The sequence below is a fragment of the Rhinolophus ferrumequinum genome, chromosome 17 (assembly GCF_004115265.2).
Source record: "Rhinolophus ferrumequinum isolate MPI-CBG mRhiFer1 chromosome 17, mRhiFer1_v1.p, whole genome shotgun sequence".
Classification (NCBI taxonomy): domain Eukaryota; kingdom Metazoa; phylum Chordata; class Mammalia; order Chiroptera; family Rhinolophidae; genus Rhinolophus; species Rhinolophus ferrumequinum.
Window position 1 is genome coordinate 5989586 of NC_046300.1, and position 27273 is coordinate 6016858.

The window sequence follows — 27273 nt, forward strand, 5'->3', positions numbered from 1 at the left end:
AAATGCCAAAATGGTGTTTATTAATATCTGAGTATAAAACCCAGCAGTGTTGCCCTATGTGACGTGGTCTAGGGCTTCCCAGCCAGTAAAGGGGTCAGAAACCAGGAAACAGGCTGGGTGTCAGGCACTTGTGAGGCCCTTATCAGGCACGCAGCGTCCCAAGGCTACCCTGGGCAGTGTGGGGCTGGCTAAGCCTGGACTGGCAAGAAAGGGATGCTATGCTCTCTGCTCTGACACAGGTGAAGGCCAGGAACAGTCCTTCTAAGCGTCACTTAGGCCCTCCACTGCCTTGGAGTATAAAAAGAGACCCCTGATTAACCGGGAGCCTCTTGGCCCTGCCCCCAGCCATCTACTCTCACAAAAGTACACCAAGAGACCACCTCTGCCATCAACCAGGACAGGGTGGAGGATAAACCAGTACAGAGAGAGGTTTTCCTACCTGAGTTCTGGTGAGCAGGTGGGGGCAGGGGAACTGTACTGACTTTTGTCACAGTGACATTTTTCAAAGTAGAAAAGGGTTAAAAATACCTCCCACCCTCAGTTGAGATGAAAGGCCACTCTTTGGGTAGGGCATAGTAACAGAAGGGCTGGGCCCAGGGACCGTGGAGGGAGAGCGCCAGTGGCCCTATGGGATGGGGTTGCAGCAGGACAGACCTGGACCACCCCGAGAGGCAGGCAGACTGACCCTGTGGCCTCAAGGAGACCCAAGAGGGCTGAGCCTGAGCTGCAGGAGAAAGACCAGCCTCTGTAAGAAAGCCAAGGCGGACACTCAATTGCCTCTTCTCCCTCCCTTGCTCACTCAGCATTCACAGGCAGCAACTCTGTCCCTGGTCACCATGGTAACCAATGGCCAGATGCCTTCCCCAAGGATAGGCCCATCTGCCCACCCCACTGGGGGGTGTCTCCATGGAAGGAGGGAAACCCAGCCACAACGCCCAGAGGCCCAGAAGTGTAAGGCCATGCCCAAGGGCGGGACAGAGCCACGACTCTCAGGACACTCTGCGCAAAGGCACTGCAGCTGTAGCAGGTGGCTCCCTAGCCCCCAAGCACTGGCCCCTCTCTACGGCCTGAGCCTGAGCTGGGGCTCTGAAGGAGGTGTAGGGTCACGGTCTCCCATCCTGAAGTTCCAAGTGACAAATTAAAATACAATAAAATAGTTCTTTTGTTAAAAAAAGAAAATGACGCTGGGCCCTCTGGGCCAGGGCCTCAGCCCACCCCAGTCTGTCCCTGGGCTGAGAGGCCCGGCTCCTCCGGGACCCCACGAGCTACTGGTTGCTGCAGCCCTGTGAGGCCGAGGAGCCGCCTGCCTGCTTCTTTCTCCGCTTGTTGAGGAGCCGGTTGTTAGACGTCTTCAGGTCCTTGATCTTCACCTGATCGTAGTCTACCCGCATGGTGGCCAGGGCACTGGTCATCTCCTCCTGGGGACAGATGTCAGGATGTACTGACCTCAAGAGCCATCACCCTCCTGCCTGGGCAGCCCCTTAATAATGATGGCAGTGCCAACTTTTACTGCCCGAGCATCTAGTACTATGCCCAGCATCACACAATCTTCCCTACAGTCCTTTGTGGTTGACACCAAGCTTATCCGCTAAGGCACACAAAGTGCCTTAATGACTCCCTGTGACCCCACCAGGGTAGGACAGGGACCTGGACCACTGTCACTTGCTCAGAACCACAAGGCCTGCAGGGAACGTCATCTTGCTGGGCAACCAGGGCATTGGGGCCTGAAGATTGTGCCCTGGGTGCCGTGGGGCTCTGAGTTGCTGCCCACATGCTCAAACCTGGCCTCTGCTGAGTCTAAACCCGGGCTGAGGACCCTCCCAAATATGTGGATTATAAAACAGGTTATGGCCAAAGCTTGGGGCCAAAGCCCCTTCACTGAGCCCCTGGCCCAAAGCCCCCCTTTTCTGAGGCAGTGAGCCAGGAGCACCACCCAGAAGCGGGGGGGAGTGCAGCCAATGCTCTGTGTGCCACACTTGGACCACTGGTACAATGACTGACAGCCTGTGCCCCAAGCACGGGGCAGGGCACAAAGACCCAGGCTCTGAGTAGCCATCACCCTGGAGTCCCTTTTCCAAAACCTTGGCCCCTGCAGGGAGACTGAGGCCAAGTGCACTCACCTTGACTTCGTCCCAGTGGTCTCTGTCCTCCTGCAGCACTCGGGCCGTATGGAGTGGGGTCTGTGGCACCACCATGGATTGCTGGAAGGCACCCAAGCCCTCTGATTAGAACCTGGAACTTGGAAGGCACCTACAGCACTGGCTCCCCCACCCCGCCCCCTTTCTTCCAGTCTCAGATGGGGAAACCAAGGCTCAGGGAGCTGAGGAGCCTGACTAGCACAGTCAGGTTACAAAGGGGGCACTGCCACACATCTGTGGCCCATGCCAAGGCCTCCAGGGCTTCAGCCATCCTGCCCGGCAGCCCTGTTCGCCATCCTGCCGGCCACAGGACAAGGAGGCACTTACATTGATCCAGGGATGGTTCATAAACTGCGTGATGGTCAGCCGCTCTGTGGGGTCCGTCTTCAGCAGGAGGCGGATCAGCTGCTTGGCTAGGGACCAGACGGAGGTGCTGAGGTACAGAGTTCCTCGGAGCCAGTACCCCGCCACTCCCCATAGACCACACACTCTGCATGTGCCCCCAAATTCCTAACTCACAGAAACAGTGAGCTCATAACTGTTTCTTAGTGTAAGCCTCTAAGTGTTTGGGGTCATCTGCTAAGCAGCCAACAGATAACTGATACGGGGCAGACTTGTTTGTGGCCCCCAAAGGGAAAATACGAAGGAGAGATAAGGAGTTAGAGAAAGTTTTGAGGAGGCAAACCAAATGATGGCAGATATGGAAAGTGATGTACCAAAAGCGACGTGACTTGCCTAGGGCCACACAGCTGGGATGTGGGGGAGCCAGGACTCGAACACAGGTCAGTCTGACACCAAAGTGGTACCTCCCAGAGTGAAGGGTGATGAGGTCCAGTGCAGAGGTCACTCACCATCCTCGGAGACCTCCGACCACTCGGGGTTGGGGAAGCCATACTGGCCCAGACGGATCCTCCTCTTCATTCCTGGGGAGATGGCCTGGCCCGTGTTGGAGTAGAAGGGCGGGAAACCGCACAGCCTGGGGGAAGGCAGAGATCATTGAGCACAGGTGTGGGGGCCACGCCAGAGCGGACCCTTTCTCGTCCCCAAGTCCCTGACTGGGGGACAGGCAGCCAGACGCCATGGCAACAATACCGGCCTCTGGTCCCCCAGGCTCATCCCAGGAACGCCACCTGCCCGTTGGCATGGGGAGGCCTTCAGGCGGCCTGAAGGAAGGGCGTCCCTCAACCAGAAGGGAAGGGCAGCCTGCACGAGGAGTGAGCCGCTGAAGCACTCACCAAGGGCATGAGTGAGGGCAGAGTGGTACTGAGGGTCCATGTGGGGGGCGCTGCCGGAGGTGGAGGCAGTGGTACTCACAGAATGTACATGATGACGCCCAGGGACCACATGTCACACGATTTGTCATACTTCTCTGGACCCAAGACCTCAGGAGCTACGAAGGCAGAGGGCACAGGCGGGCTCTCAGCCGCAAGGGTCTTGGAGCCCAGGCGGGAGCCTGAAGCCTGGGCAAGGTGGGGAGCAGGTACCTGAGCTGGGGCAGAGCAGAACTGCTGTCTGGCACCTTCTGGGAAGGCAGCATGCGTGTGAAGTTGGGGGAGGAAAAGCAGCTCCCAGAAAAAAATCAACCGGCTTTTAGGCTGGGCCGTAAGGAACGACAGGCTCCTAGCAACTCTGGGCCAGTCTCAGCCTTGGTGAGGGAGGAGAAGAGAGAAGGCTTGTCTGGGGCTGGGGGGCTCCTGCCACAGGCGAGAGGGCCTCAGCCCACCAGCTGTCCTGAGACCCCTGCCTCTCTCAATGCACAGCCTAGGTCACCGGCAACGAGGGACCAGGGCCAGGGCTCTGGGTTCCATTGTCAGCTTGGCTACCATCCCATGAGGCCTTGGTCTTCCCACCTGTGCACTGAGATGACAGGGCCAGAAGATTTCTAAGTTAAAATGTGGCAAAACACATCCTGATAACAGTACCATTTCATCAGTCTCGGGGGACTTTTTCCCCCGGTACGCAGCTCTTGGAGGCCTCTCCTGAGAGAGGAGTCATCACCCCACTCTCAGGTAAGGGGCACTTGCAGCAGAGCCTTTTCTAAATCTGGGCGCTGCCTATTCACAGGGGAGTGAGGAGCTTTTCCAGGAAGCATGAGTGTGTGCACGCCCCCAGGTCCCATCCAGGCCCTGGCCCAAGGGACCCTCTCCTACAAGGCAGGTGACTGGTGCCCTACGTCCGTCTCATGGAGGAGGAAAGTCCTGCCCACTTTCTGAATATGAATCCCAGGAAGATAAGAACTGGAGAAAAACAAGCGCGGTTGGGCTCCGTCCAGAGCTGATGGCAGCCTTTTATCACATATATATTTAGAGCTGCTGTGATGTCATTCAGCTCACAGGCCACAGCCAGAATTTTCCTGGATCTATTTTCAAACGCAGAAGCTGAAGTTTGGGAGAATATTTTTGCAGTCTCCAGCCCCCCATATCACCGCCTCCATGTAGACAGAATCCCCCCTCCCTCCTTACTGGGCTTTAACCCTTTGACTTCTGCAACCCACCGGCAGCCCCACACCACCACAGGGTCCACTGGGGGTAGGGAGGGCCACACCATGTCACAAGGACTCACCTACATAATAGGGAGTGTAGCAGGGTGTCTGCAGGGCATTCTGGGTGGTCTCCTTGGCAAAGCCAAAGTCAGTGAGCTTGAGCACTGAGTCTTTCTCCTTGGACGTGTAGAGCAGGTTTTCAGGCTGGACCAGAAAAAGAAAACACTGGTCTGGAGTTAGGCACCAAGTTGGGACAGAGTCCCAAGGTGATTCTCAGCCACACTTCCTCCCTCTCTCATCCCAATCAATGCAGGTAAGAGCCAGGTCCATCTCATTAAAAAGACCTGGGCCTTGGCCACTAACAACATGGGCCAAATACAGAGAAGACCAAGGTGGCTGGGAGATGACACCTCCTTTGGCAGGCAGAGGGGAAACCAAGGGAAGTGTTCAGCCAAGGTTGTGAATAACCAAGTGCCACAGAGAGCCGGAACTTCCGAGCTTGAGTTGGTGCCGCTGCCATGAAATGTTCAAATGAGGCTGCTCACGAGCCAGTGTTGCCAAGAGCACGTCCTGTGTCCAGCCCAGCATGAGCCAGCAGGGCGGTCCCACCTGAGGTCGCTCGGGGAGAGGGCTTCTACTGCTTAGGCCCCCGGAGCTGCACAGAGACAGTTCTTTCCAGTTGCAGAGCACAGAGGCCTGAGGGATGAGGGCAGTGGGGAGGTCTACATGGAGGAGGCAGCCCTAAAGCTGGTTTTTAATGAATCGTAAGACCTAGGTCTATGAAGAAAAGCAGGAGGGACCCCCAACCAGAGCAGGGGTAGAAGGACGGGGTGTTAAATAAAGTGCCAGTTTGAAGCCAGTGAAAGCTATTTCTCAGGTTCTGTTGAGATGATCCGACCTTGGAGTGGGATAAAAACGGGGAAGCAGGTTTCATCTATATAAGGGAACATCCTCTGCGGAAGACTGTTCTCCCCTTGGGCAAGCAGGAAGCCAGGGCCAAAATAAAGCCAAAGTTCAGAAGGTGAGTCTGTCAGGGCTGCACGTGTATCCAGAACCCAAGGGTAACTGTATGGGCTGGCAGTACTCGGCCAGAGGAAGTCTCTGATGCAGCAGCTGGACCCGCGGCTCTCTTCTGCCCAGTCTCGGGAGGAAATAAGCCTCAGTGGCTAACGCTCTTGGCCTGGGCAGAGGGTTCAGGACTTGTGGATTCCGCTCTGATGGTGCTGGCATGTGCGTGCTTGCATGCGTGCATGTGTGCGTGCATGCGTATGCAGGGCTACCTCAGTTTGCATTTCATCCTGCTGATCCTGACGACCTCTAAGATCTAGTTTTCGCTGGACAGGAAATTGGGAGAGCCGAGCCTCCAGCATGTCTCTGAAGCCCATCCACAGAAAGGGCAAGCAGGCCCTGCAACTGGCCGGCCTCAGCTCCTTCTTCCTTGCCTCCCAGCAAATGGCTTCCTTCCCTTAAGGCTGGGGTTAGAGGGCAGAAACTAGGGCTGTTACTATACAGAAGCCCCAACGGTGTCAGGCAGCCCCTGCCTGAGGCCCAGCACATTACGGGTTCACAAAAATCCTTGCTGAATGAACAAACAAATGAGCGAACCCCAGTGCGGCAACTGCGTAGCCTTGGACAAGACAATCTCTCTCTGAGCCTCAGTTTTCTCATCTGGCAAATGGGCAATGGCATCTAGCTCACAGGGTTGGGTGAAGGTTAAACAAGATGCTTGCCAGGCCCTACTAGCTTGAGGTAGGCACTCAGCTATTCTTACAGCTAATGGGATTACACAGTTTGAAGGACTTGAGGAGACCCATCTAGCTACAGCAGAATGACTATGCTGGAACCAAGGGAGAAGAGGCTATGAAGACCAGCATGGGCCGGGGGGCAGAGGCCTTGAAGGAACTTGGCCTCCATCGAGTGGGTGCCTGGCGCCATTGGGGGTTGTAGATGGCACTCCCTCCCCTGGTCCCCCAACCTGTGTCCTGAAGCCTCACCTTAACATCTCGGTGGGCGATATTCTGGCTGTGCAGGAACTGGATGGCAGTGCCAATATCACGCATGATCTCTGCAGCTTCTGCAGACACAGCAGAAGGGTGCGTGATGCCAGTCAGAGGTCAGGCAGCGGGGCCCTCACCCTATTATCCTCCGGGACAGCACAAAATCGTGAAGGCACTCTTGCCACCCAGGACCCCCATTCCATACCCAACCCCAGTCACTCTAATTTCCCCTGGGGACGCCCCAGCCCACCTGGGCCTCTGTCCCCAGGCCTGGGCTACCTCTCCCCAGGTCAGCTGCAGGTGGGCACCAGAGCTTGGAGGCCTCCATCCCAAGACCCCAGAGAGCCCATCTCCGACAAGGAGCTACAGACTCACAGAACTCCTTGGGGTAGGCACCCTTTCTCACCCTCTCTTGTTCAGCTGGGGAGACCAAGGCACAGAGAGGAGCCAGGCCTTGCCCAGCATCACACAGCAATTCTATGTGATCCATCACAGTCCGAATCCCGCCATTGGTCCAGCTGCACTCACGTACCTCTCTCAGTGAAAGCCTGGTCGCCACGCTCCTGAATCCTGCTGAACAACTCACCACCTTCCATACTGTAAGAGAGAGTGACCGTAAGCAGGAGGGGGAGATTCCAGTGTCAGCCGGCCTCTGCCCTGAATCATGGGCCCAGACCCCGTTGCTCTTCCCCTGGGGAAGTCACTGTCGGCCTCCCCATGCCTTGTACAGCCTAGATAGAGCATGGCGAGCTGTCAGCTTGGGTGGGTTGAACTGAACTCTTAGAACTAGGGGAGGGTGGTGGGCGCAGGTTCCCTCCAGGGAGTCCTCCTACGCCCAGTGGCACTGCCCCCACGTGGCTGAGACTTGGGCAGCCCCACCCCCATCCAAGGCTCAGTTTCCACAAATGAGGGATGTCAATTATTATCATGACCACTGTTTTCTGAGTACCTACTGCGTGCATTGCTGTGTGACACTGGGCTAGTCCCTTCACCTCTCCGTGCCTCAACTTCCTCTTTTGTAGAACAGGGATTATAGCACAAAACTCACAGAGTTCTGAAGACTGAACCAGCAATACACATGGAGTACTTGGAAGGGAGTAATGTACAAGGCGAATGCTATATTAAAATCTTCCTCCACCGTTTACATGGGAGTTACAGAGACTCAGAGAGGTTAACAGCTGCCCAAGGTCACACAGCTAGTGTGTGGCAGAGCCAGAATCTAAACCCCAAATTTGACTCAAGAGCTGGTAACCTGTAGGGTGAGGGGAGACCCCAAAGGCAGATGGGGAGGCACTGGAGGCCAAGACATGTGCCCAGGGCCTGAGGGAGGCTAGGGCTGAGCCGCAGTGCTAGTAGGGAAGCCCCGGGTGGAGGAGGCAGCTGGCTCCTGGTGCTGGGCCCTGATCACCCAGCATCTGGGGAGACCCGGGGGCGCAACCTGGGTAGGAAGGAGAAAGCTGAGGGGACGGTGCGTGTCCTGCTCTTCCCCAAACCTCTCCCCCGTCACCCACGTTCAGGCTTGGTGGCCTTCTCTGACATCTCTTCCAGCCCCTCCTCACAGAGTGGAAAGCACATGCAGGGAGGCAACCTTAGAGCCCCTGTCATTTTCTCCCACCCTGTGCGGCTGTCTTGTAGCAGCCGCACAGCTCCTGGGCAGGCCCCGCAGCTGTCCCCTCCACTACTTCTCAGGGGCCAGGGTGCGTGCTGGAGCTGCTATCTGAAGAACAGAGAGGGCCTCTAGAAGAATGGCAGAGGCTGGGGGCCAGAGGGGTACCGATGAGATGCCGAGGCCGGTGGCCAGCATACCATTCCATGATGATGAGGAGACAGCGTCGGCCATGATGCATGTTCTCGTACACGTCCAGGATGCGCACGATGTGGGGGCCGCCCGAGGCCTGCCAGTGGTGCTCCACCTCCTGCCGGGCCTTGGGGCTGTCATACAGGAGCTGGGGGCAGGTGGTCAGAGAAAACGTCAGGCTCACAGCAGCCACCCAGGGAGTGCCGCCACCCGCACTTTGCAGAGAAGGACATGTAAGCTCAGAGAGGCCTGTGACCTGCCCAAGGTCAACCAGCGTATGAAGGGCAGAATGGGGACTTGAGTCGGTTTCCCTGATGTGTGGTCCAATGAGCCTCTGGACTTGATTGAAGGTCAGCCTCAAGCAGCTTGGCTGGCAGCTCAAGGCCCTGGGGGGTGGCTGACAGCTTAGAAGGGCTCCGAGACCAGAGAAGTCCCTGCTTCCCTTCTTGGGGCAGCAAGTGGAGTGGGTTTTGTCGTCTAATCACACATCAGCTATGGGACCCCAGAACAGGCAGCACACATCCCTTGAGCCTCATTTTTACAATGGGATGGCACGAGGGTTGTGGATCCAGAAATAGAGTCTGGGGGCAAGGAGGACCCTCGTTGAGGGAGGTGACAGCCAGGTGGGGTGAGGTCTGGCTTTGGGGCTGAATTCTTCCAACTCAGTGTGTACTCAGGCAAACATTCACAGCTCCAAACCACAGCCCACAACTCTATAAAACGGAGTAATAACAGTCATTCCCACAGGATGCATCACAGCAAGGCAGGCAGTAGGTGGGCGATGCCAGCGTCCCTGCTCAGGTTAACCGAGCCCTAGGCTATGACTGCCACCCATAAGGCCAATCACCGGAAATGAGCAAGGTCCTGGTGTAGGGGGAGAAGAAGTAGTCACCCTGCAGGGGAAGATAGCCCAGAATGGAGAGAACAGGGACAAGCCATCCCCTGGCAGGGCTGCTGTCCAGAGGCCCAGCCACACTTGTGTTCTAGCTGAGCAGGGCTGAGGGACCAGGGTGCGAAGCCAAGACTGGGACTCAGATCGGCTCCGTCCTGCTCAACCCCCATGGGACCCTGGGCTACCCTGGCCTTGGTTTCCTCCTCTGCCAGGTACTATGTGGGACCGGCAAAGAGAAACTGGGGTGGGGAGGAAGGCAGTGGGTTCCCGCATTTGCTGCCCCAGCCCGGGAGTGCAGGGAGCCGGGCCAGCTCTCACAGCCTCTGGGGTCCCTGCCCCATTATCCAGTACTGGATGGGGGTGCACAGAGGCTGCTGTGGGCAGACACTCCCCGCCTGGATACCACGCATCACGGGCTCCTGCTGCCTTTGGCTCCCATAACACCCCTCAATTCCACGCCCACACAGCTCCTATACACCGGCTTCTTGCTCACAGTGCTGGGGGTAGAAGTTCAGTCACCCCACTCACTACATCAGCTTGCCCCCCATTTTTTGAGGTGGCTCTCGAGAAGGGTACCCCAGTCCTTAGCCAAAGGACACAAGGTGAGCCACCCTCCCTCCCTGCTCTGTCCTCTCTGCACCCCTTTTCTAACACTTCTCCCTGCCCCCAGCCTGACCTGACCATGTCCTGAAGGGCCGCAGGCTGGCTCCTGGAGCCCCTCCTCTCTGTGCCCTGCTTCAGGCGTTTCCCCCCAACACCAAAGTGCCCTGTCTTCTCTCAGAAAATCCCAAGCCCACAGCTGCAACACTTTCAGTGTCATTCTTAGCCTTACCTCTCCCTCTCTGGCCCTTCACTTATCCCCCCCTTTTAAGTCCCTCCCACCTCCATCCTCTAGATAAAAGCCACCTCCACCCCTGGCATCGATGGCTTGCCTTCCCTTCCCACCTTATTCCTGCTACTTCCGGCCCCCAAACACTTTCTGTTCGACCAGAACCATGTGCTTGCTGGTCCCAAACAGGCCTCACTCTCTCAAGTCCACGCCCATGCCACAGGTACCCTTGCCCCATCTCCTTCTCCAGCGGGGCAGCTCTTCCTCTTGAGGAAACTTCTGGGCTCAGTGCAGATGTCTCGTCCCCTGCAAAGTCCTCCCAGCACCTCCCCCAATGGTTTTTGCGTCTGTACCTCCCACCAGGTGGGAAGCAGCTAGAAGATAGAGACAGGTCAGATTAAGCTGGGGGGGTCCCTCCCTGGAGCGTGGGCACTGGGAGGGGGTGGGGTGGAGCCGGGAGGTGTGGGAGGCATTGGGGACAGAGAGCCTCAGGCTGGGGCCTGCACCGGAGGTGGAGAGCAGGCGCAGCTGCCCTGAGCTGGAGCCTCTCCATGCCTCCCACCCCACTCGGTCCATACTTGAGAGTTCATTTCCCACACGGATGAAAACAGTCCTTCTCTGAGTGCCAAGGCCCTGAGAACAGGCACAGGAGCGGGGAGAGGGCTGCCCCAGAAAACACAATGAATGCCCCCACTGGCCTCTCTGCAGGGTCCATGGGCCCTCCCCAGGCCCAGCAGCCAAGACATCTCCTGGGCTGTCACTCTTGATCCTTACAGTTGATCCTGAGAGTGGTCCCAACCTCTTAGAGCCTCAGTTTCCTCACCGTTCTCCCCCATAGCCAGAGCCTCCCCTCTTCCAGGAATGCCGCCATTGGCACCTCTTCTCAGAAACGCTCCCTAACGACTCTGTAAAGAGGACTTCAAGGGGCCCTCATTCTCTCTCCATGCTTTACTTTCCTTTCTTTATATACGTGCTTTGTTTATTGAGGCTACTTTACATACAGTAAAACAAGCAGAGCTCAGGAGCCCAGTTCAATGAGTTTTCACAATTGCACGTACCCCTGGGACCCATACCCTCATCCAGACAGAAAACACTTCCAGCTCTCCAGAAAGCTCCGCCCTCGTCACCGTTTTTACCTTCCGTTTGTGCAGCACTTGCTCACAACCTACAATTAGCTTATTCTTTTTGATAACTCTTTAATCAAACACACACACACACACACACACACACACACACACACACACTGCACTTTCCACGTGCCTGGCTCTGTTCTGAGCACTTTATAAATATTAGACGAGATTTCATTATCACCATTCTTTAGCTGAGAAATTGAGGCACAGAGAGGGGAAGTAACTGGCCCCAGATCCTGTTTCCCCAGGCAGGCCATCACCCTGCTGCCTCCCTCATCAGACTGTGAGCCCACCAGGGCAGGGCCAGTCTGCCCAGTGGGTCACTTGTGAGTCCCAGTACTGGGGTACACGGCCTAGCAGAGAGCACTGGCTCACTTAATATTTGTAGATTTAGTGACCAAATCTATAAACTAGGGGTGAGGGGAAGAAACCTTAACAACCCATCATGAGAACAGAGTAAGATGAAATTGAGGAGGACCAAGGAAGGCTCAACAAATGAGACACATGACAAGCTGGCCAAACTTGCTCCTCTCCGTACCTCACTCAACCTCTCTGGTGAACCAGACTTTACCTCCTCTTCTAGGGAGCCCATCCTGACTGCTCCAGCTCACAACTCCATTGCTACCAGTTGGCTTCACTCATGCAGTGACATGAGTCCACACTCGCCTTCATAGAAGGTGTCCCCAAGGAACACCTCCCAGGTGCGGGAATGAGCACAGGGCTAGCAGACAGGAGGCCAAGGATCTACTCCTGTTCTCAGGGTGACCTGGGGCCAGTCCTTTGCTTCTCTGGGCCTCTGTTTCCCCAGTGATAAGCTGCAAGGGTTGGGCTAGATTAGGGGGAGGGGGACCTCTGGTCAGGGGCTCCTTGCAAAGTACCAACTGTAGCCCTACTCCCACATTCCTGCCCCCAAGGAGCCGCCCCTGGGTCTCCATGGACCCCGTATACAAGTGCCTGAACCCAATGGTCAGCTGATATCTTGGTCCCCAGTCCCAGCTTGGAAGAAAAGAAGACAGAGTGGCCTTCTGTCAACCAAACAGACCCCCACACTTCTTTCATTCCCATCCTATATCCCCTGGGCTTCCCCCAGGGGTCCAACAAAGCTGGAGGGTCCGTGATGGCTCCTGCGCATCTCCACAGCGTCAGCTAGCACCTAACAGGAACCCCACACACACTTGAGATGAAATGCCAGCTTTCTCCTAAGGGAGGGGGCGCCCAGCTGTACTTGAGGTGTGGGCCCCACTGAAGTGAGACTAGCATAGAATGTGAGATGACATTTCCTTGACCAAAGGACACTGTTCTAGCGTCAGGCTTTGACCAAGTGGTTTCCACCTCCCTTCTTCCCTCACTCTCCTTTGCCAAATTATCTTCCCTGCCCCCACCCCCCACCGCAGACGGATGGCTGAGACCCCTGCCAACCCCACCAGACAGTGGAGCCCAGCAAAGGTTGAGAACAGAGGGGCCGACACCCCTCTAGCATCACTAGGTGGAATGGGAGGGAGCCTCAGAACTGACCAGGCCCCCTCTCCACCTCCCGCGGTGCCCCTTCCCACCTAAGGACCAAGCAAGTGGTTACTACAACCACGACAGTAGTTGGAGGAATGCTTGAGTTCAGGAGCCCGGAAAACCACAGCAGCATTTGACTATTTGGGAAACAATGTGCAGTTTACAAAACACTCTCTGCCACCCTATGAGGCAAGCAGGGTGGGGACCATCAGCCCCAATTGACAGATTGAGGAAAGAGAAACTCAAAAGGATGACGTCATAGCCCTGGGGCCACCCCACTGAAGGACGGCAAGGCCAGAACGGGATCCAGACAGCCCTTCCCTGAGGGGAAATGAGAGGAGGGGGTGGCCCCAAGTTGGAGAACACTGGCCAAGAGCACAGCTTGCAAGACTCGGGGAACTTGTTCTGAAATAAATATGCACATAGGAGTATGGGTGTGTGCACGAGCAGGGGAGTGGGTACATGTGCACATGGGAACACAGGCACGTGCACAGAGGGGTGCGTGCATGGTGTGTACTGGTGTAGGAAACAAGAAGGATGTGTGTGTGGGGGCGGGCCGTGGATATCCATGAGTCTCCAGCCTCTGCAATGTTGACTTTGAACCCCCAGAGAGTGGGACCCATCCATCTGTCCGTTTATTCATCCAATATTTTCTATTTCTCTGAAATGCCTAGCAGAGAATTGGGCACAGAGAGGTGCCCAAGACATACAGGGCGGGGGGGAGGGGTGTCTTGATGTTTCAACCAGTGACAGCCTTGCCTCAGCAGGTGACCAGGGCCAGACCCCTCCACTCAGACCTCATTCCCACTGAGGCCCATCACTTCTGCTGCCCAGAGCTGTAAAAGCACCCTGGCTGCCTCTCTAGAGCTCGGATGCCTGCAGCGACTCTATGAAGCCTTGGGACCAGCCCCCAACAGCCTTCTCCAGCCATCCCCCAACCAGGAAGGACCACCTACCCAGGCGCATATGCCCACCTACGTATCCAGTGTCCACATCCAGCTCACCCAGGGCTGGGCTCTTCTCAGGTAAAAGTGCTCACAGTAGCTCCATCTGTCTCACACACAGGAGGCCCCAAGGCCACCAGCCTGGACAAGCAGCGACCCCCACCCCGCCCCAACCTCTACACTCCCAGCCACTTAACCTGCAGGCCGGACCAAGCTGGTCTGCCGTAACACCCCCTCCTTCCGGGGGAAGACAGCTGGCTTGCGATCTCTCCCATCAGTGAGGCACTGGCAATTTCAGAAACATGAGTGCTGGGTTTCATGACAACCCACAGCCTGAGAGACATCATCCCTACAGCAAAGGGAACCTCCTGGAGGCGAGGGACCCACTGCCTTTCACTGCCCTGTGGGCCACTACAAGTCCCATTATTTCCACTGCCCTGTTCATTGACAATAGGATTTCAGGCATTTATAATTCTGCAGCATGATAGAAGCCAAATAAAACCAAAAAGGTCAGATTCCCTTTAGAATGAAGAGAAAGATAAAATGTACCAGAAACCCATGTAAGCTTCATAACTGTCACCAAGCACACATTTTAACTCTGAGCTTCCTGGGTGTCTTGGCAAAGAAGGAAACCAGGTAGGCCCTGCTTTGATCATCCCAGCAGAATTCACTGAACTTTTTCCAAGACCAAATTCTTAAAGGAATTTAGTATCAGACCTTATATAAAGGGAAAATATAACATCCTGGCAATGCCTTCAGCAATAATGTTGCAAGAAGATACAAGAGTCAAATGGCCACATCTAATATGGACTCCCATAGGACTGGGACCAGCACACAGCACGTAGCCAGGCACGCCTGCCAGGAGCGCTGAGATACCATCAGCAGGCCCTTCACTCGCTTCAGATTCCAGCTTTGTTCTGGGCCTGAGTATGGAAAAGAGAGGCAGGAAGGGCTGGTATGTCCCCTGACACCTTCTCTCCCACCTTGGCGGTCTCCTCCCAGCCTCAGGCAAGGGCAGACACAGCAGCGCACATGTTCAACGCCAAACACTCAGGCAGCAGAATTGAACAAGATGTTACAGGAAAACATAGGCGTCCAACTCTTTTTTGTTTTCATTGCAGGGAACGTCACCCTCCACAGAGGGAAGTTAGGGGTAAGAAACACACTTTGAACCTACTACTCCCTCCTTGACAAGCACTTTCAACTCAGCCATGTCTAAGGTCCCTTCTGGCTCCCAGTTCTGTGCTCACTTAGGATTATTTTCCCATGGGGACAGAGCACTAATTTTATGAGACACCACTGGAGTAGCAGGATTCATTTTCCAGCCGGTTGTTGAGAGCACCCCTGCCTTGTGCTGTCAGCACCAGCGAGGGTGATTAACACACTTCACCCTGGCCCTTGGCCAGCCAGTCTGACCCCCCAGCTGGCGGCTCTGCCCACTCAGCAGAGGCCTTAGCCCCAGGGAAAGGACAATATAGACTGACCTCAGGTTCAGAGTTCAAGGTTCAGAAGCAGGAGTTTTCTCTATATGGCCTCAGTATCATCTTTAGAAAGCCCGAGTGGTCCCTCCCCACTCCCCCCCACCGTCCTCCCGCGGCCTTCACCCTCCCCCCTCCCACAAGGGGACTAGTGCCTTTGGAGAGCTGCCTGCCAAGTGTCAAATCTAACATTTCAGCCCTATTTTCCAATTAAAGCCTCAGACGTGTGCCGTTATTCTCTCACACACTAATTTTCCCGGCTTTCCTAGCTCATTACGGGAGCTAATGGAACCAATTTTGCAGCTGTGGATTAGCTGGCCTCCCGCCAGATCCGACCTCACTTCATTGAGTTCTGACCATGTCGTGTCCTCCACCTCAGAGGCTGAGTTCCAGGGAGGTCGGCTCACAGAGGCTCCTGACCCCAAGTGCCGGGCCCCAGCGGGGTGCTCACGCTTCAGATCCATGTGACTGTCTCTCCCTGGCGCTCAGCCAGTGCTGTGTTGGCCACAGCGCTTGGTCCCAGACACCACTGCATCCAGTCAGTGCTCACCGTATCCTAAGAAGCAACATCATCCTTTCACCTGTAGGAAAGCTGTGACTCTGAGAGGTTAAGTGACTTGCCAGAAGTCACACAGCTGAGTAGTGAGAGTCAAGATTTGAACCCAGACCTGCTGGCTTCTAGGCTATGGGGACCACACAGACAGTTGCTGTGCTCCTTTTATATGTGGAGCTCGGCCCCACAGCTCTGGGCTGAGAGCAGGCTCTGCCACTTGGCGGTTCTTACAGCAGTGGTGGACGTTCCTCGTGGCCCTGCCATGGACCAGGCATGGTGCACTCGCCAGCTCTTGCCTTTCAACAACTGCATTGTTAACCGTTGTTTACAGCCCAGGAGACTGAGGCGCAGGGAGGTTTTTGGCTTCTCTGAGTCACATGGCCCACATAGGCCACCTCCAAGTCTGGAAGTCCTTCGGGAACCAGGACTCAACCCTCATGCCCAGGGAGGCCTGCCCATTTTACGGACCCCTTCCCGACTCCTGCGAACATTTATTGGCCCTGCCTGCCACAGGTGCTCTGTCCTCAGGATTTTGGAATCTGCAGATGAGTCACTGCCAAGTAGGATGCCTGTTGAGGACAGAGGACCTAGGGAACTGGTCCTGGATCCTTCTCTCCTTCTCCTTTCCATCTAGAGCCGGAAGCTGGCAGAGCAGGCAAGATGGGGAAGGCCAGCCCTCTCCTGAGAGAACCCAGGAACAAACGCTGCTCCCCTCCCAGGCCTAGGCCTGGGTACCTGATTGCAGGGGGGTAGCAGTGGACCAGCTGACAGGCTGGGAGCCTCCCTGACTACTTCCCACCAGAGTCCTGGGAGGGGAGGGAGTAGCTGAGGCTCCAAGCCCACTGTCTTCTCAGGAAGCTCTGCCAACAGGAGCGCCAACACACATTTTAAAATTGTCAAGTTTCAGGAACACAAGACTCCTCCAATTCGCTAAATTTTGGTGACCTCCATGTATCTTCTGCCCACGAGCCACAGACAACCTGGAAACAAAGGCGGAAGTGCCAGGTCTAGGGAGGGGTGGAGGGAGCGGGAGTGAGGAAGAATGCTTCCAGAAAGAGGGAGCTGAGCTGGGCTTCCAGGCAGGGAGGGAGAAGGACAGCAGGAATATGAGTGCCAGTTGGGGCAGACCCAGGGGTCCCATTGCCCCAGGCCAGGGACCACGTACACAGGAACCACATGGCCACAGGGCTCCTGGTCAGACAGACCTGATGCCAGATGCAGAGGCCAGTTTCATCCTCCACTTGTCTGTGGCTTTGGCAGTCCACTCAACCTCTTTGAGCCTCACTGGCCCAATGTGGAAACAGTGACAATACTCCCCTTCCCAGGTGACCAGAGGATGGAATGAGAATACACAAAGAGCTCAGATTAGCACAGTACCACATATATACTGAGTGAAAATGGGCTTTGGGGTTTGCATGGCTTCAGGATTCCCCTGGGTCTACCCTGAGGTGGCCTTCACCTCCCTGTTCTCCAGAATTTGGGGAACTCCAGGTGTAGCCTCTGGGAGCCAGGGGAGGCAGACCCCCTCCGATCCAGCAGGTCACAGAAAATGGTCTCAGATCAGGAGAGGGGCAGGACTGGACTGGATTTTGCAAAAGTGGATCAAGAACCAAGGGTCTATGGACCCTGTTTTGCTGTGAAAGGCTCAGCGAGGAGGGGCAGACCCCAGGGTGGGGAGAGGGTGGTAGGCTGATCTCAGGGGAGGGACCCTGGCACGTGGGAAGCGAGGCTGGGGACCCAAGCCAGGGAATTAACCCAGCTGTCAACTTGGGCAGATATCCTCACTTTGTGAGGTGACAATCACTTCTACACCCCTCAACTCCTCCACGAATTTTTTTGAACAATGTCCTCTTATGCAAAGGGTGTGGTGACCCTGGGCCAGTCCCTTAACCTCCCTGATCCCCACCTCCCCATCTGTGAAACGGACGTGAACTCTTCACACATGGCAATGGGGGAGAGAAGCACGCAGGTCTGGGACTAAGCATCTGCCTTACAGGTGGGGAAAGAGGCCCAGAGAGAACTCTGGGCTCCCCCTCTCCTGGAGGCTGCACACGGAGGAAGTGTCAGGACCAGAGCTCCCTCTGCCCCAGACCGGTGCCGGACCCCAGCATTCTGCCCACAGCCTTCCTGGAGGGCTGTGAGGCCACACCGGCGTGAGCGCCCTGGCGGCATACTCAGAGGGTCCAGCTTCGATTACGCCCTTTTAACTTCCTAGAGGAGGAAAGGATTTTTCTGTCAAAATCAGCTACATAATTGGTGAAACCAATTACCATGGTTCTATTCCTTCTACGACAATATAAAAATAGGACATTTTCATCACAAAACTGGAAAATTTTAGCAAACACAAGTGCATTATTCTAATCTCAGAAATGATGCCCCTTCAGTGGTCCCTCCTCATGAAGGGACCTCATCTTGGCCACAGAGTCTATGTCCCCAACTGGCCAACTGTGCTACATATGCCTGCAGAGCATGTCCAGGGCTACAGAGGGCAGTGCCCACCTTTCCTAAGCAGGGTGCGACGCAGGTGACGCCATGCCTAGGAGAACCCTGCTGAGGTACCCAGCAGTCCATGCCTCTGGCCAGCTCTGGAGAGAGGGGCCCCAACACCCTCTAGCTGTCAAAAGAATGATAGCTGGTCTCTCTCATCTGGAGGCGATATCACTAAAACAACAGAGGAATAAGAAGTAGTACATGGGGAAGATGGACGGCACCCCCCCCATGGACGGGACCACCCCCCATGGACTGGACCACCCCCCCATGGACGGGACCACCCCCCCATGGACGGGACCACCCCCCCCATGGACTGGACCACCCCCCCCATGGACTGGACCACCCCCCCATGGACGGGACCTCCCCCCATGGACGGGACCTCCCCCCATGGACGGGACCTCCCCCCATGGACAAGACCCCCCCCATGGACGGGACCACCCCCCATGGACGGGACCACCCCCCCATGGACTGGACCACCCCAGAGGCAGGACTGCCCTCTGACTCCATGCCCCAGACCTGCTCTTCCCAAAGCCAACAGCAGATCGGCTGGCGGCTCTCCCACTGCCCTTGGCTTCATCCGCGGCCCTGCAGCTCCACACGCAGGCCTGGCTGAGCACAGGCAGCCACAGTCCTACTCAGGCTCCTCCCAGGGGAGGCACGGGGACTGGCTCCCAGCCTCCCTCGGCCCCTGCCCGCTCTCTCTCCTGCTCCTGTTCATCTAGAAAGCTCTCAGGGGTCCAACACCTGGCCAGTTCCTGGAAAACTTTCCTGGTCTCTGATCGTGCCATGGAGCCATAGCCATGAGGCAGGGGGAGCGGGAGAGAGAGGAAGGCCCTGCCCTCTGGGAGACCAGGGTGGTGGCCAGGCAGCACTGAGAGACACTCCTGCCTTGGGAATGGGCTGCAAGGACTCATGCCCACTCTCTCAGGCCTTCCTTGGGTGAAAACGCACTCTGGCACAAGGATTTAGCAGAGCCATGGAGTACACCGAAGAGGAGACTTCAAACCTGAGTCATATCCCCAGAGCTCCTGTCCGTAGTAGAGCACAGACCCTGCTGATGGTGTCACCACAGCTGACCATTTCCCCGGCAACCTCATTTGCTAGCAGGCCGAGGAGAGGCATCTTGGGACACCCTCTCGCCAGTCTCCGTGCTAACCATCCACTTACAAGAGCAGCGCCAGCAGGAATCACGGTGGGCCCACCACCGGCCTGGACTCCTCACATCACTGCCCACAAGAAGGGTCTTCATAGCCAGAAGGGGGACCCCTGTCAAGCAGAGTGCCTAGCCCCTCCTCTTACAGATGGACAGACTGCGGCCGGGGAAGCCCAGCTCCTGACCCCAGCTGCGCCTGGCACACAGGGACGGATGGCTGACAGCCATGACTTGGCTGCCAAGCAGGCCGGGGTTCCAGCCCAGCCGGGGCATGTCCCTGCTCTGTGACCCCCTGAGTGAGTTACTTCGCCATTCTGAACCTCATTCTCTGCATCCCCCATGCGTGACATGGGGGTGACAACCCATTCTTAGACTCTGCTGTGCTTGTGTTTAGCATGTAGGAAGCACTCAAGGGGTACAGGGGTGCTCTCTTCTCCAACCTACAGAACAAACTATGAGCCCCTCATGGAGGCTGCGCCCTTAGGAATGGGGCGATGTGTGTGGCAGGTCAAGGCCCTGACCCTTCACACCCCTGAAAACAGCCTCTGAGCTTCACGGAGGTGAGAAGTCGGGTGCAGGCTGGAGTCGGCTGCTCTGAGGTGCTCACGCCAGCTGGTACAGAGGCAACGCTCACTCAGCTGTGCCCTCTAAGGCGGAGGCAGGTTGCACCTCATGTCCCAAGCCCTCCCAGCCCCTCCACAGGTTTCTCCAGCTGGCTCTGAGGCTCCGGCTCGGGTCAGACCCCAGCCCTCTCTCTCCCCAACTTCAGCTAGGAAATTCTTGGGAGCCATAATGCTCCTTGCTCTCACCCCACCGTCCCAAGCAAAAGTCTCAGACCATTGAGCCATAAAAGGAGACCCGGCAGCAGAGGCTGACTTCCCACACTCCACGGGGGACGCCTCTGATTACAAGCTTGGCCCAAAAGCTCCTGACTCCACTGTTCCGGCTGCCAAAGTCCCCAGCATCTGGTGAAGGCCAGCAGCGGGAGGGGACATTGTGAGTGGCGTGGGCACAGCCAGGAGCTCCTCCTTCCTGTCCTCGCCACCCCCACACTTTGGGTGACTAGGACGAGTATCAGGACCTGACCAGCCCCCATCTGTCCTCTGCCTGCCCTCGGCCTGCAGGCTGCAGCAAGAGGCCCAGCCAAGTCCGAAACCATGAGACAGAGTGGCGAGGCCCGAGAGGGGAGGGACTGAGTGACAGAAGGAGAAACAGAGCTGAGAAAGAAGAAACGAGCAGGACACGGAGACAGAGAAGACAGAATGATACGGAGAAAGCACCACAAAGAGAAAGCAGCAGGAACACCCCCTAAAGAGAAAGGAAACCTTCATACCAAACCCACAACCGATACTCTCATCATCTCAGGCCTGTCCAGCACTGAAGGGCCTCCTGAGGCTCCGTGTCCCGCCAAACAGCTGCCTCGTGCCCCTGCTCTGAGCAAAACCCCCATAGCTCCCACACACCAGGATTTTCATCACAAGTACACAGGCCCTAATCCACTTAGTTCCAAAACGGTGGGAGGCTGGGGAGGAGCCCAGAGTTCCTTTCACACCATTCATTCCCACCCCAAGGGGCTGGCTTCCCCAGGTGCAGGGTGAGCATACATGAGTCCTCATAAAGGCCAATAATGCACCAGACTCCCCCAAATGAGAGCTCTGCCGGAAGGTGTCTGCTGGGTGCTATCTTATAGCAAGAACACGGGGGTAGTTCCGGCCACCAAGACTGCTTTCCACCACATGCTCAAACCCAGAGTTTACTGCACCACAAAGATGCTGGTTTGCAGAAGATTCCAAAACTGCCTTTTGTCCAAGGTAACATGGGGAGAAAGTGGCAGGAAGGATTTCGAGCCCAGAGCCCAGCTCCTCTCTCAACCCCAGGCAGCCTCTCATGTGGGGCCACACAAGATCTCAATCAGATGGGAGCGGGGGCAGCAGAACCAACGTCCTGGGAAAATGTGGGAGCCCATGGGAGCCATGGTCATACAGTCCTAAGCGCAGCAGACCCAGCCATGCAGGAATGGCTTGGTGCACACTTACGGACAGGTGTGCTGGGAACGTCCCTCCCCTGGAGCACTTGCCAGGAAGATGAGGGATCCAAGTAGGAAAACAGCTTCCACCAAAGACAGAGGCCTCCCGTAGGGTGAGGTATGAATCTGAGGTGTGGGCAAATGCCGAGGGAGTGTCATGGCCAAACTTCTGTCCTCATCCTTCAAGGCCCGCCACAAACGCCGCTTCTTCTACAGAGCCCTTCCGTCCCTCCATGGCAACCCAGGGTTTGTGAGGGTCTGGATGCCAGCCCCGCTGAGACCAGCCACATCCTGCCAGGACATAGGACTGTGAGTGGGGAAGTGGTACCCCACAGCAGGCACTGAGCAGTGCACGCTAGGCATGTTGTCACACACTCTGGCCTCCTCTGTCACCCACATCCTTCTCAGACAAGAGACCTGAATTAAAACAGGCAAGCTCTTCCAGGAGAACTCCCCGGCCTGGCCCTGACACAGTTTCCTCTCACCCACTCACCAACCTGACTTCTTGCCTGGGCACTCTGGACTCATAAGGCTTGAGAGGAATGACACAATCTCTCTGAGGGGTCCTTGTGCGCTGGCCTGTGGGATGACCATCTGTCCATTCACAGGCATAGAGTCCTGTATATGAAGGAGATATAGGCAAACACCAGAGCAGCACTTGGGGTGCAGCTTGGGCTGCCAGGGAGCCATGGAGGACAATGCCAGCATCCCTCCAGGGGCCAAGTCTCAGAGACCCTCCCACGTCCCCACGAGCTTGCATGAGGCATGATGAAATGACTTAGATGCTACGATTCTGACCCCAAACTGCCTAGGCTCAAATCCCAGCCCTGCCACTCACCAGCTGTGCCCAGGGAGGGGCCCCTGACTGTAAGCTGGGAGAGCAGCTTCCAAACCTGAGAGCAAGGCCACCAAGGCAAGGTGTGAAGCACCTCGAAACAATCCATCTCCCCTGGGAAATTCCACTATTTGCATTTCTTAGGGTTTCATGCCCTCCCTAGGATCCTTGTTTAAAAAGCAAATTGCCTCCTCCCAGCAGTTCATGAGGCTCCACCCAGGTGGAAGCACCTGAGGGCCTCAGATTCTCTCCTTCCGGTAGAGAGACAACCTGGGGAGAAGCTGGGGTACAGGGAAAACACTACTGGGGACTCTTGTACAGGGCCCCTAGCCCCTCCACATGCTTCCTGATACGTATCCTCAGTAGCAAGGGGCCCCACAGAGGCTGATCTGACCAGTCTGGAGATGGTAGGTGAGGGGGTGGCAACTGCCAAACGAGAAAGGCTGCCAGGCAGCCCCACCCAGCCTCAAATCCAGCTCTGCAGCACCAGCTCCAACAGGCCAGCCCCACCCATGGAGCAATGCAAAGGTCTCCCGGGCATGCGTGTCCAGCACCCAGCACTCTACTGTCTTTGACAAAGAAAGGAAGGGGAGGGCACTGGGAACCCCGAGGGCCTCCAATATGCTCCAGTGGTCAGAGCGGAGCGCCCCCCAGCCCCAGAGCCCAGAGACAAGAAAGAAGGCTACCTCTCCTCCCACATGCTGAACCCCTCTGTCTCCTCAAGGCCTTTTGTTGCTTTTATTTATCTAAGTACCAGGGTCACTTCTGCCTGCCATGAGACTGAGAACCGCGTGTGGGCTGGGCAGGAGGTTAGGAGACGAAAGGATTCTGGCCTCTGCTCCAATCTCCCATCCCAATCAAGCCACATGACTTCTGATCACTAACTCCAGGTCCCAATTTTCATATACGTGATTAGGAATGAGGAGCTGGGTCTCAGATGTGCGGAGGGGACTGACGAGGGGCAGGTCTGCAGGGCTGTGCCCAGTGAGAAGTAAAGCTGCGGGGTGCCAATTAACCAGTTAGGCCTGGTAGGAGCACAAGCAAGAGGTCAGGAAGACGCAGTCCCCGGCCCCCATACTCGGCAGGCAGTGCTCCAGTTCTTGCCAAGTGCTCAGGGTGGAATGGGGAATGGCATGACTGCACTAGCTGCGGAAGCTGGCCTTGGGAGGGAGCTGCTGATTGTGAAAAAGGCCAAAATGGACCAAGCCAGCGGTTAGGGGCTGAGGGAAAGGGGAAGAGGCCCAGGTCCCCAGGAAGGAGGAGCCTGCTTCTCTAGGGCCTCCACAGAATAGCAACAGCTACAGGGACAGCGACCACAGCTCTTCCTGTTTCATGAGCGCCTACTGCATTCCAGGCTTCATGCTAAGCACTGTCTGCCATCTTGGGCAACAAGGCCAAGAGGATAGGCATGGACAGAGGCCAGGGCACTAGGCCTGGACCACCAAGAAGGGCAGAGATGGCCTGAACAAGTCCAGGGTACAAGATGAGGGGAGGCCAGCCTGGGAAACTGGGATGTAGGTCCAGGGAGGCAGAAAGACACAGCCCAGGTCTGCCACCTGGGCTGACGTGGAAAGCTGGGGAAAGGGCGAGGCAGAGAGAGGGCTGAGACCCAATCGTGGAGTGGCTGAGTTGCCTGGGCCCAGGCCTAGCCATGTGTTGAGGTCCCCACGTCCTGGCCTTCCTGGGAAAGGGGTAGAGGCTATAAGCAGAAAAATGCCACCTCCCCCCTCAAGGCTAGAACCACCACTCACAGTACAGGATGCTGAGCCACAGAAAAATGTAAGGACCTGCCGAGCTGGGGAAGGACTTCCAGGGTTGGTCACGCAGTGGGGGTGTCAGGGGGCAAGAACAGGAAGGTCCAAATCTAATCCACGTTCCCCTTGAGAGCCAACTTAGGGCCAGGTCCTGAAGGTCCCAAGGCAATAGCCCTAGCCATGCATACCCATAAAGTCTAAAGGGGTACAGTAGGGGAATCTGTTCTAGGCCCGTCCCAGTTCCCAGTCCAGAACAGAAAAAGCATTGAGGCCCCACATTCAAGGAGAAGTACTGAGGTGCTGCAGTCAGAAGTCCCCCCAAGTCACTTGTCACATACAGCACCTATGGGGAAGGACCTAGGCCTAGCCTGCTTAAAGCTAGTGCTGCCTGGGCCCTCGAACTGAAGCCACCTACTGCACATCTGCCTTGCTCACGGCACCTGGAACAGCAGTGGGGGCTGGTCAGAGCTCAGCACTCGCTCACAGGGGCAACACTTGGGCATTAAGAAGAGGTTCTCTGGCCTCAGGCGGCCCCTTGCCCACGCAGACTGCCCCCTGACACTAGCACAGGTGAAAAGGCTAAGATGGTACCTGAGGGAGAGGGTGAAAATGTGCACTTCTCACCCCCTGACCCTATCACCCCTCAGAAGAGCCATCTTTTCCCTGAAAGAATTCCTAGCCTGGGGTTCTGAAAAGGCCCCCAACTCCACTCCACTGCTTGGTTAGTAGGCAAGCAGCCGTGCCTGAGACCGGCCTCACTAGCCCAGCCCTGAGCTTCCTCCGCTCTCATCCTCACTATCCCCTCCAAGACCACCCTAAGGAAACGACCCCTCTATCAGCCCTAGTGCCGCTGGGAAGACACAGGGAGTGGAGCCCAGGTCCCTGTCAGACACTTGCAGCCCCTGCACCCTAAGTAAGTCCTGTCGCCTCTGCAGGCCTGCATCAGGCTCCATACCAAGTATTCTACACACATCATCTCATTCCAAGCTCGCCTCAATTGCTGCATCTCCCCTGAATAGAGGTAGGAACCTGGTTTCAAGAGTCCAGAATTTAGTCCAGAGTCACAGAGCTGACAAAGGCAGGCCAGAGATTAGAGCCATTTCTGCAGGACTCTGAGCTCAGGCTCATAATTGCAACGTCTATAAAACAAGGGGCCACCCTCATTGCCACGCTCTACCTGTCCAGGTTGCCACTGGCACAAGCTGCAGTTTAGTGGAGTTCCCAGATTTAAGGGATTCTGGGTATGGGGCAGAGTCCTGGGCCCAGAACTAAGTGCCTTAAGCCAGAACTACATGGCTAAATCAGCCACCCACAGAACTCCCCGGATTCCACCTGTATCAGTGAGGTGTTAGCCAGGCCTCCAGGGAGCCTATGGGGTGACATGGCGACATGACTGGCCCACGCTCTGCTCAGGAAACAGGGTGGGTCAGGCATGAAGCAGGGCTTGCCCCTTTCAACATGGGGCCGGTGACTCAGCTGGAGCCATCAGCAGCCTCCTGCCCACAGATGCGATGGGCATCAGCCTTGCCCACCAGTGAGTCCTGGAAGGCTCCCACCACTCTTGCCCAGGCAGGCAGAGACCACAGGAGAAAGTAGCCCCACCCCAAGCTTTGGTGGTGATTTGGCCTCAGGCACAGGGAAATTCATACCCATTTGTCAGAAGAGCTTCTCATGGAAGAAGGCCCCCCTTAGGTGGGGACACATAGGCCCAGCCAGATCCCCAGTCAGGAGCCCTCCTTCCATACTTCCTGGTACAGCAGGCTCTACCCGTACAGACTCCACCCTTTGCTCCCTGGAAGACCCTGAGTTTAGCTAGGCTAAGTCTCAGTTTCCCCATCTAGAAGCCTGACTTTACAGAGGAGTATGAGTGTGAAGCATGACGCTGAGCATAGCAAGCTTAGCATGGGCCCTGCCTATACTGTGCAGCCACAGGCCTCTGCTGTCGGGCCCACCAAGTCACCCAGGCGGCAGTGAGGGGTCACTGACCTTCATGGCACACTTCTGCCCGGTGCGCCGGTGGAAGCACTCGAGCACTTTGCCGTTCACACCCAGGCCCAGCACCTGCTTGGACAACTGGTAGTCATCCGTCACTGCATACTTCTTGGGCTCCTGCTGCCCCCCTAGGGCCGGAGCTCCAGCTGAGCCGGGTCCGCAAGGTGCACTTGGCAGGGACACGGGGCCCCCCTGTTCCTCTGCTGTCTCGCCATCCATGGCCCCCGTGGGGCGCTCAGATGCGGCCCCAGCCTGGCGCGTCCAGTGCCACCTGGGGGAGAGGGGAAGAGTGAGTTCCGCCCAGACTCCTTGAGGTGCCTGACCCAGACTGGGCTGCAGGCTGGGGACAGCGCTGGGAATGCGGGGCGAACTGCCCGAGAGTACAGACGCGAGGCAGGGAGTAGTGGTCGGGCAGCGAGGCACAAGACAGTGCCGCCCGGGCACCAATCATGAGGGGAAGGGGCCTGGCCAGAGTGGCAGCGAGGTCGCGGGAGCAGGCGGCCGAGGGGGCCCAATGAGGACGTACCTGGCGAGGGCGTACCTGACGGCAATACACCTGGCGGCGGCACGGGCGAGGGGAAGGGGCGGCGGTAGCGAGAGCCGGAGGCCACCAGCTCCCAGAGCCGCGAGTCGCGCCGTCGGCGGCCCACGTGACCGCACCACCTCCCCCGTGCGTCCACGACTTGGGGCCGGGCTCGGTCAGGCTTAAAGGGCCAGGCGCTCCCAGGCAGGACGGGGCGGGGCCGGAGCCCTACGCAGCCCCCGCCCCAGAGCCCGGACAGACGTAAATAGGGGCGTGGCTTCCACAGGGGGCCCTCAACCTTTAAGGCTCCCGCGGCGGTGCAGGGAGACCGTCGTGCGAACACAGCGGGGCCCCGTGTGTGCCGTGCGAGCCCCAGATTTTACTAGCGACCTATAAAGTGACAGCTCAGGAAGTCTTGTTTCTCTAGGAGCCTCAGGTAGCCACTTGAATCGGGTGTTTTCTCTGCAGGTGGCCCTCCAGTAAGGATTGTAAAGCTTGCGACTTTCTTAGTGGTGACCAACCGCCAGCGTACCTAAAGTCTTAATTTTTGCCAACATTTCATAATGAAATGTCATTTCGTTGTGATTCGCATCTCTCTAGTCCCTGGTGGTTCGGAGCGTCTCTCCAGCATTGGCGTTTCTGCGCTCTGTGCATCTCCTGCTCACCTCCTTGGCTTATTTTTTCCCGTGGGATACAGTATCCTTAGACCAAAAATCCTAAATTCCCATTTGGTCAGGTCCATCAATTTTCACT

The 27273-nt window shown here is 56.7% G+C and overlaps 1 protein-coding gene across 3 annotated transcripts; it reads right to left on the reverse strand.

Moving 5' to 3' along the window:
- On the reverse strand, positions 1–26686 carry MAPKAPK3 (MAPK activated protein kinase 3). Of its 3 annotated transcripts, none has more exons than XM_033132829.1 (11): positions 26524–26686; positions 25992–26268; positions 8424–8563; positions 7150–7214; positions 6615–6694; positions 4701–4845; positions 3453–3528; positions 2990–3114; positions 2466–2551; positions 2121–2201; positions 1–1418 (listed from the first exon to the last, which is right to left on the reverse strand). In XM_033132829.1, exons 2-11 carry the CDS (start codon positions 26214–26216, stop codon positions 1266–1268), a joined length of 1176 nt encoding a protein of 391 aa, XP_032988720.1. In that variant the 5' UTR covers positions 26217–26268; positions 26524–26686; the 3' UTR covers positions 1–1265. The 3 variants fall into 3 exon arrangements, with proteins under 3 accessions (XP_032988720.1, XP_032988722.1, XP_032988723.1); XM_033132831.1 differs by having other exon boundaries at positions 26539–26685; XM_033132832.1 differs by having other exon boundaries at positions 4701–4824; positions 26524–26685.
- Between the last annotated feature and the right edge of the window lie 587 nt (positions 26687–27273).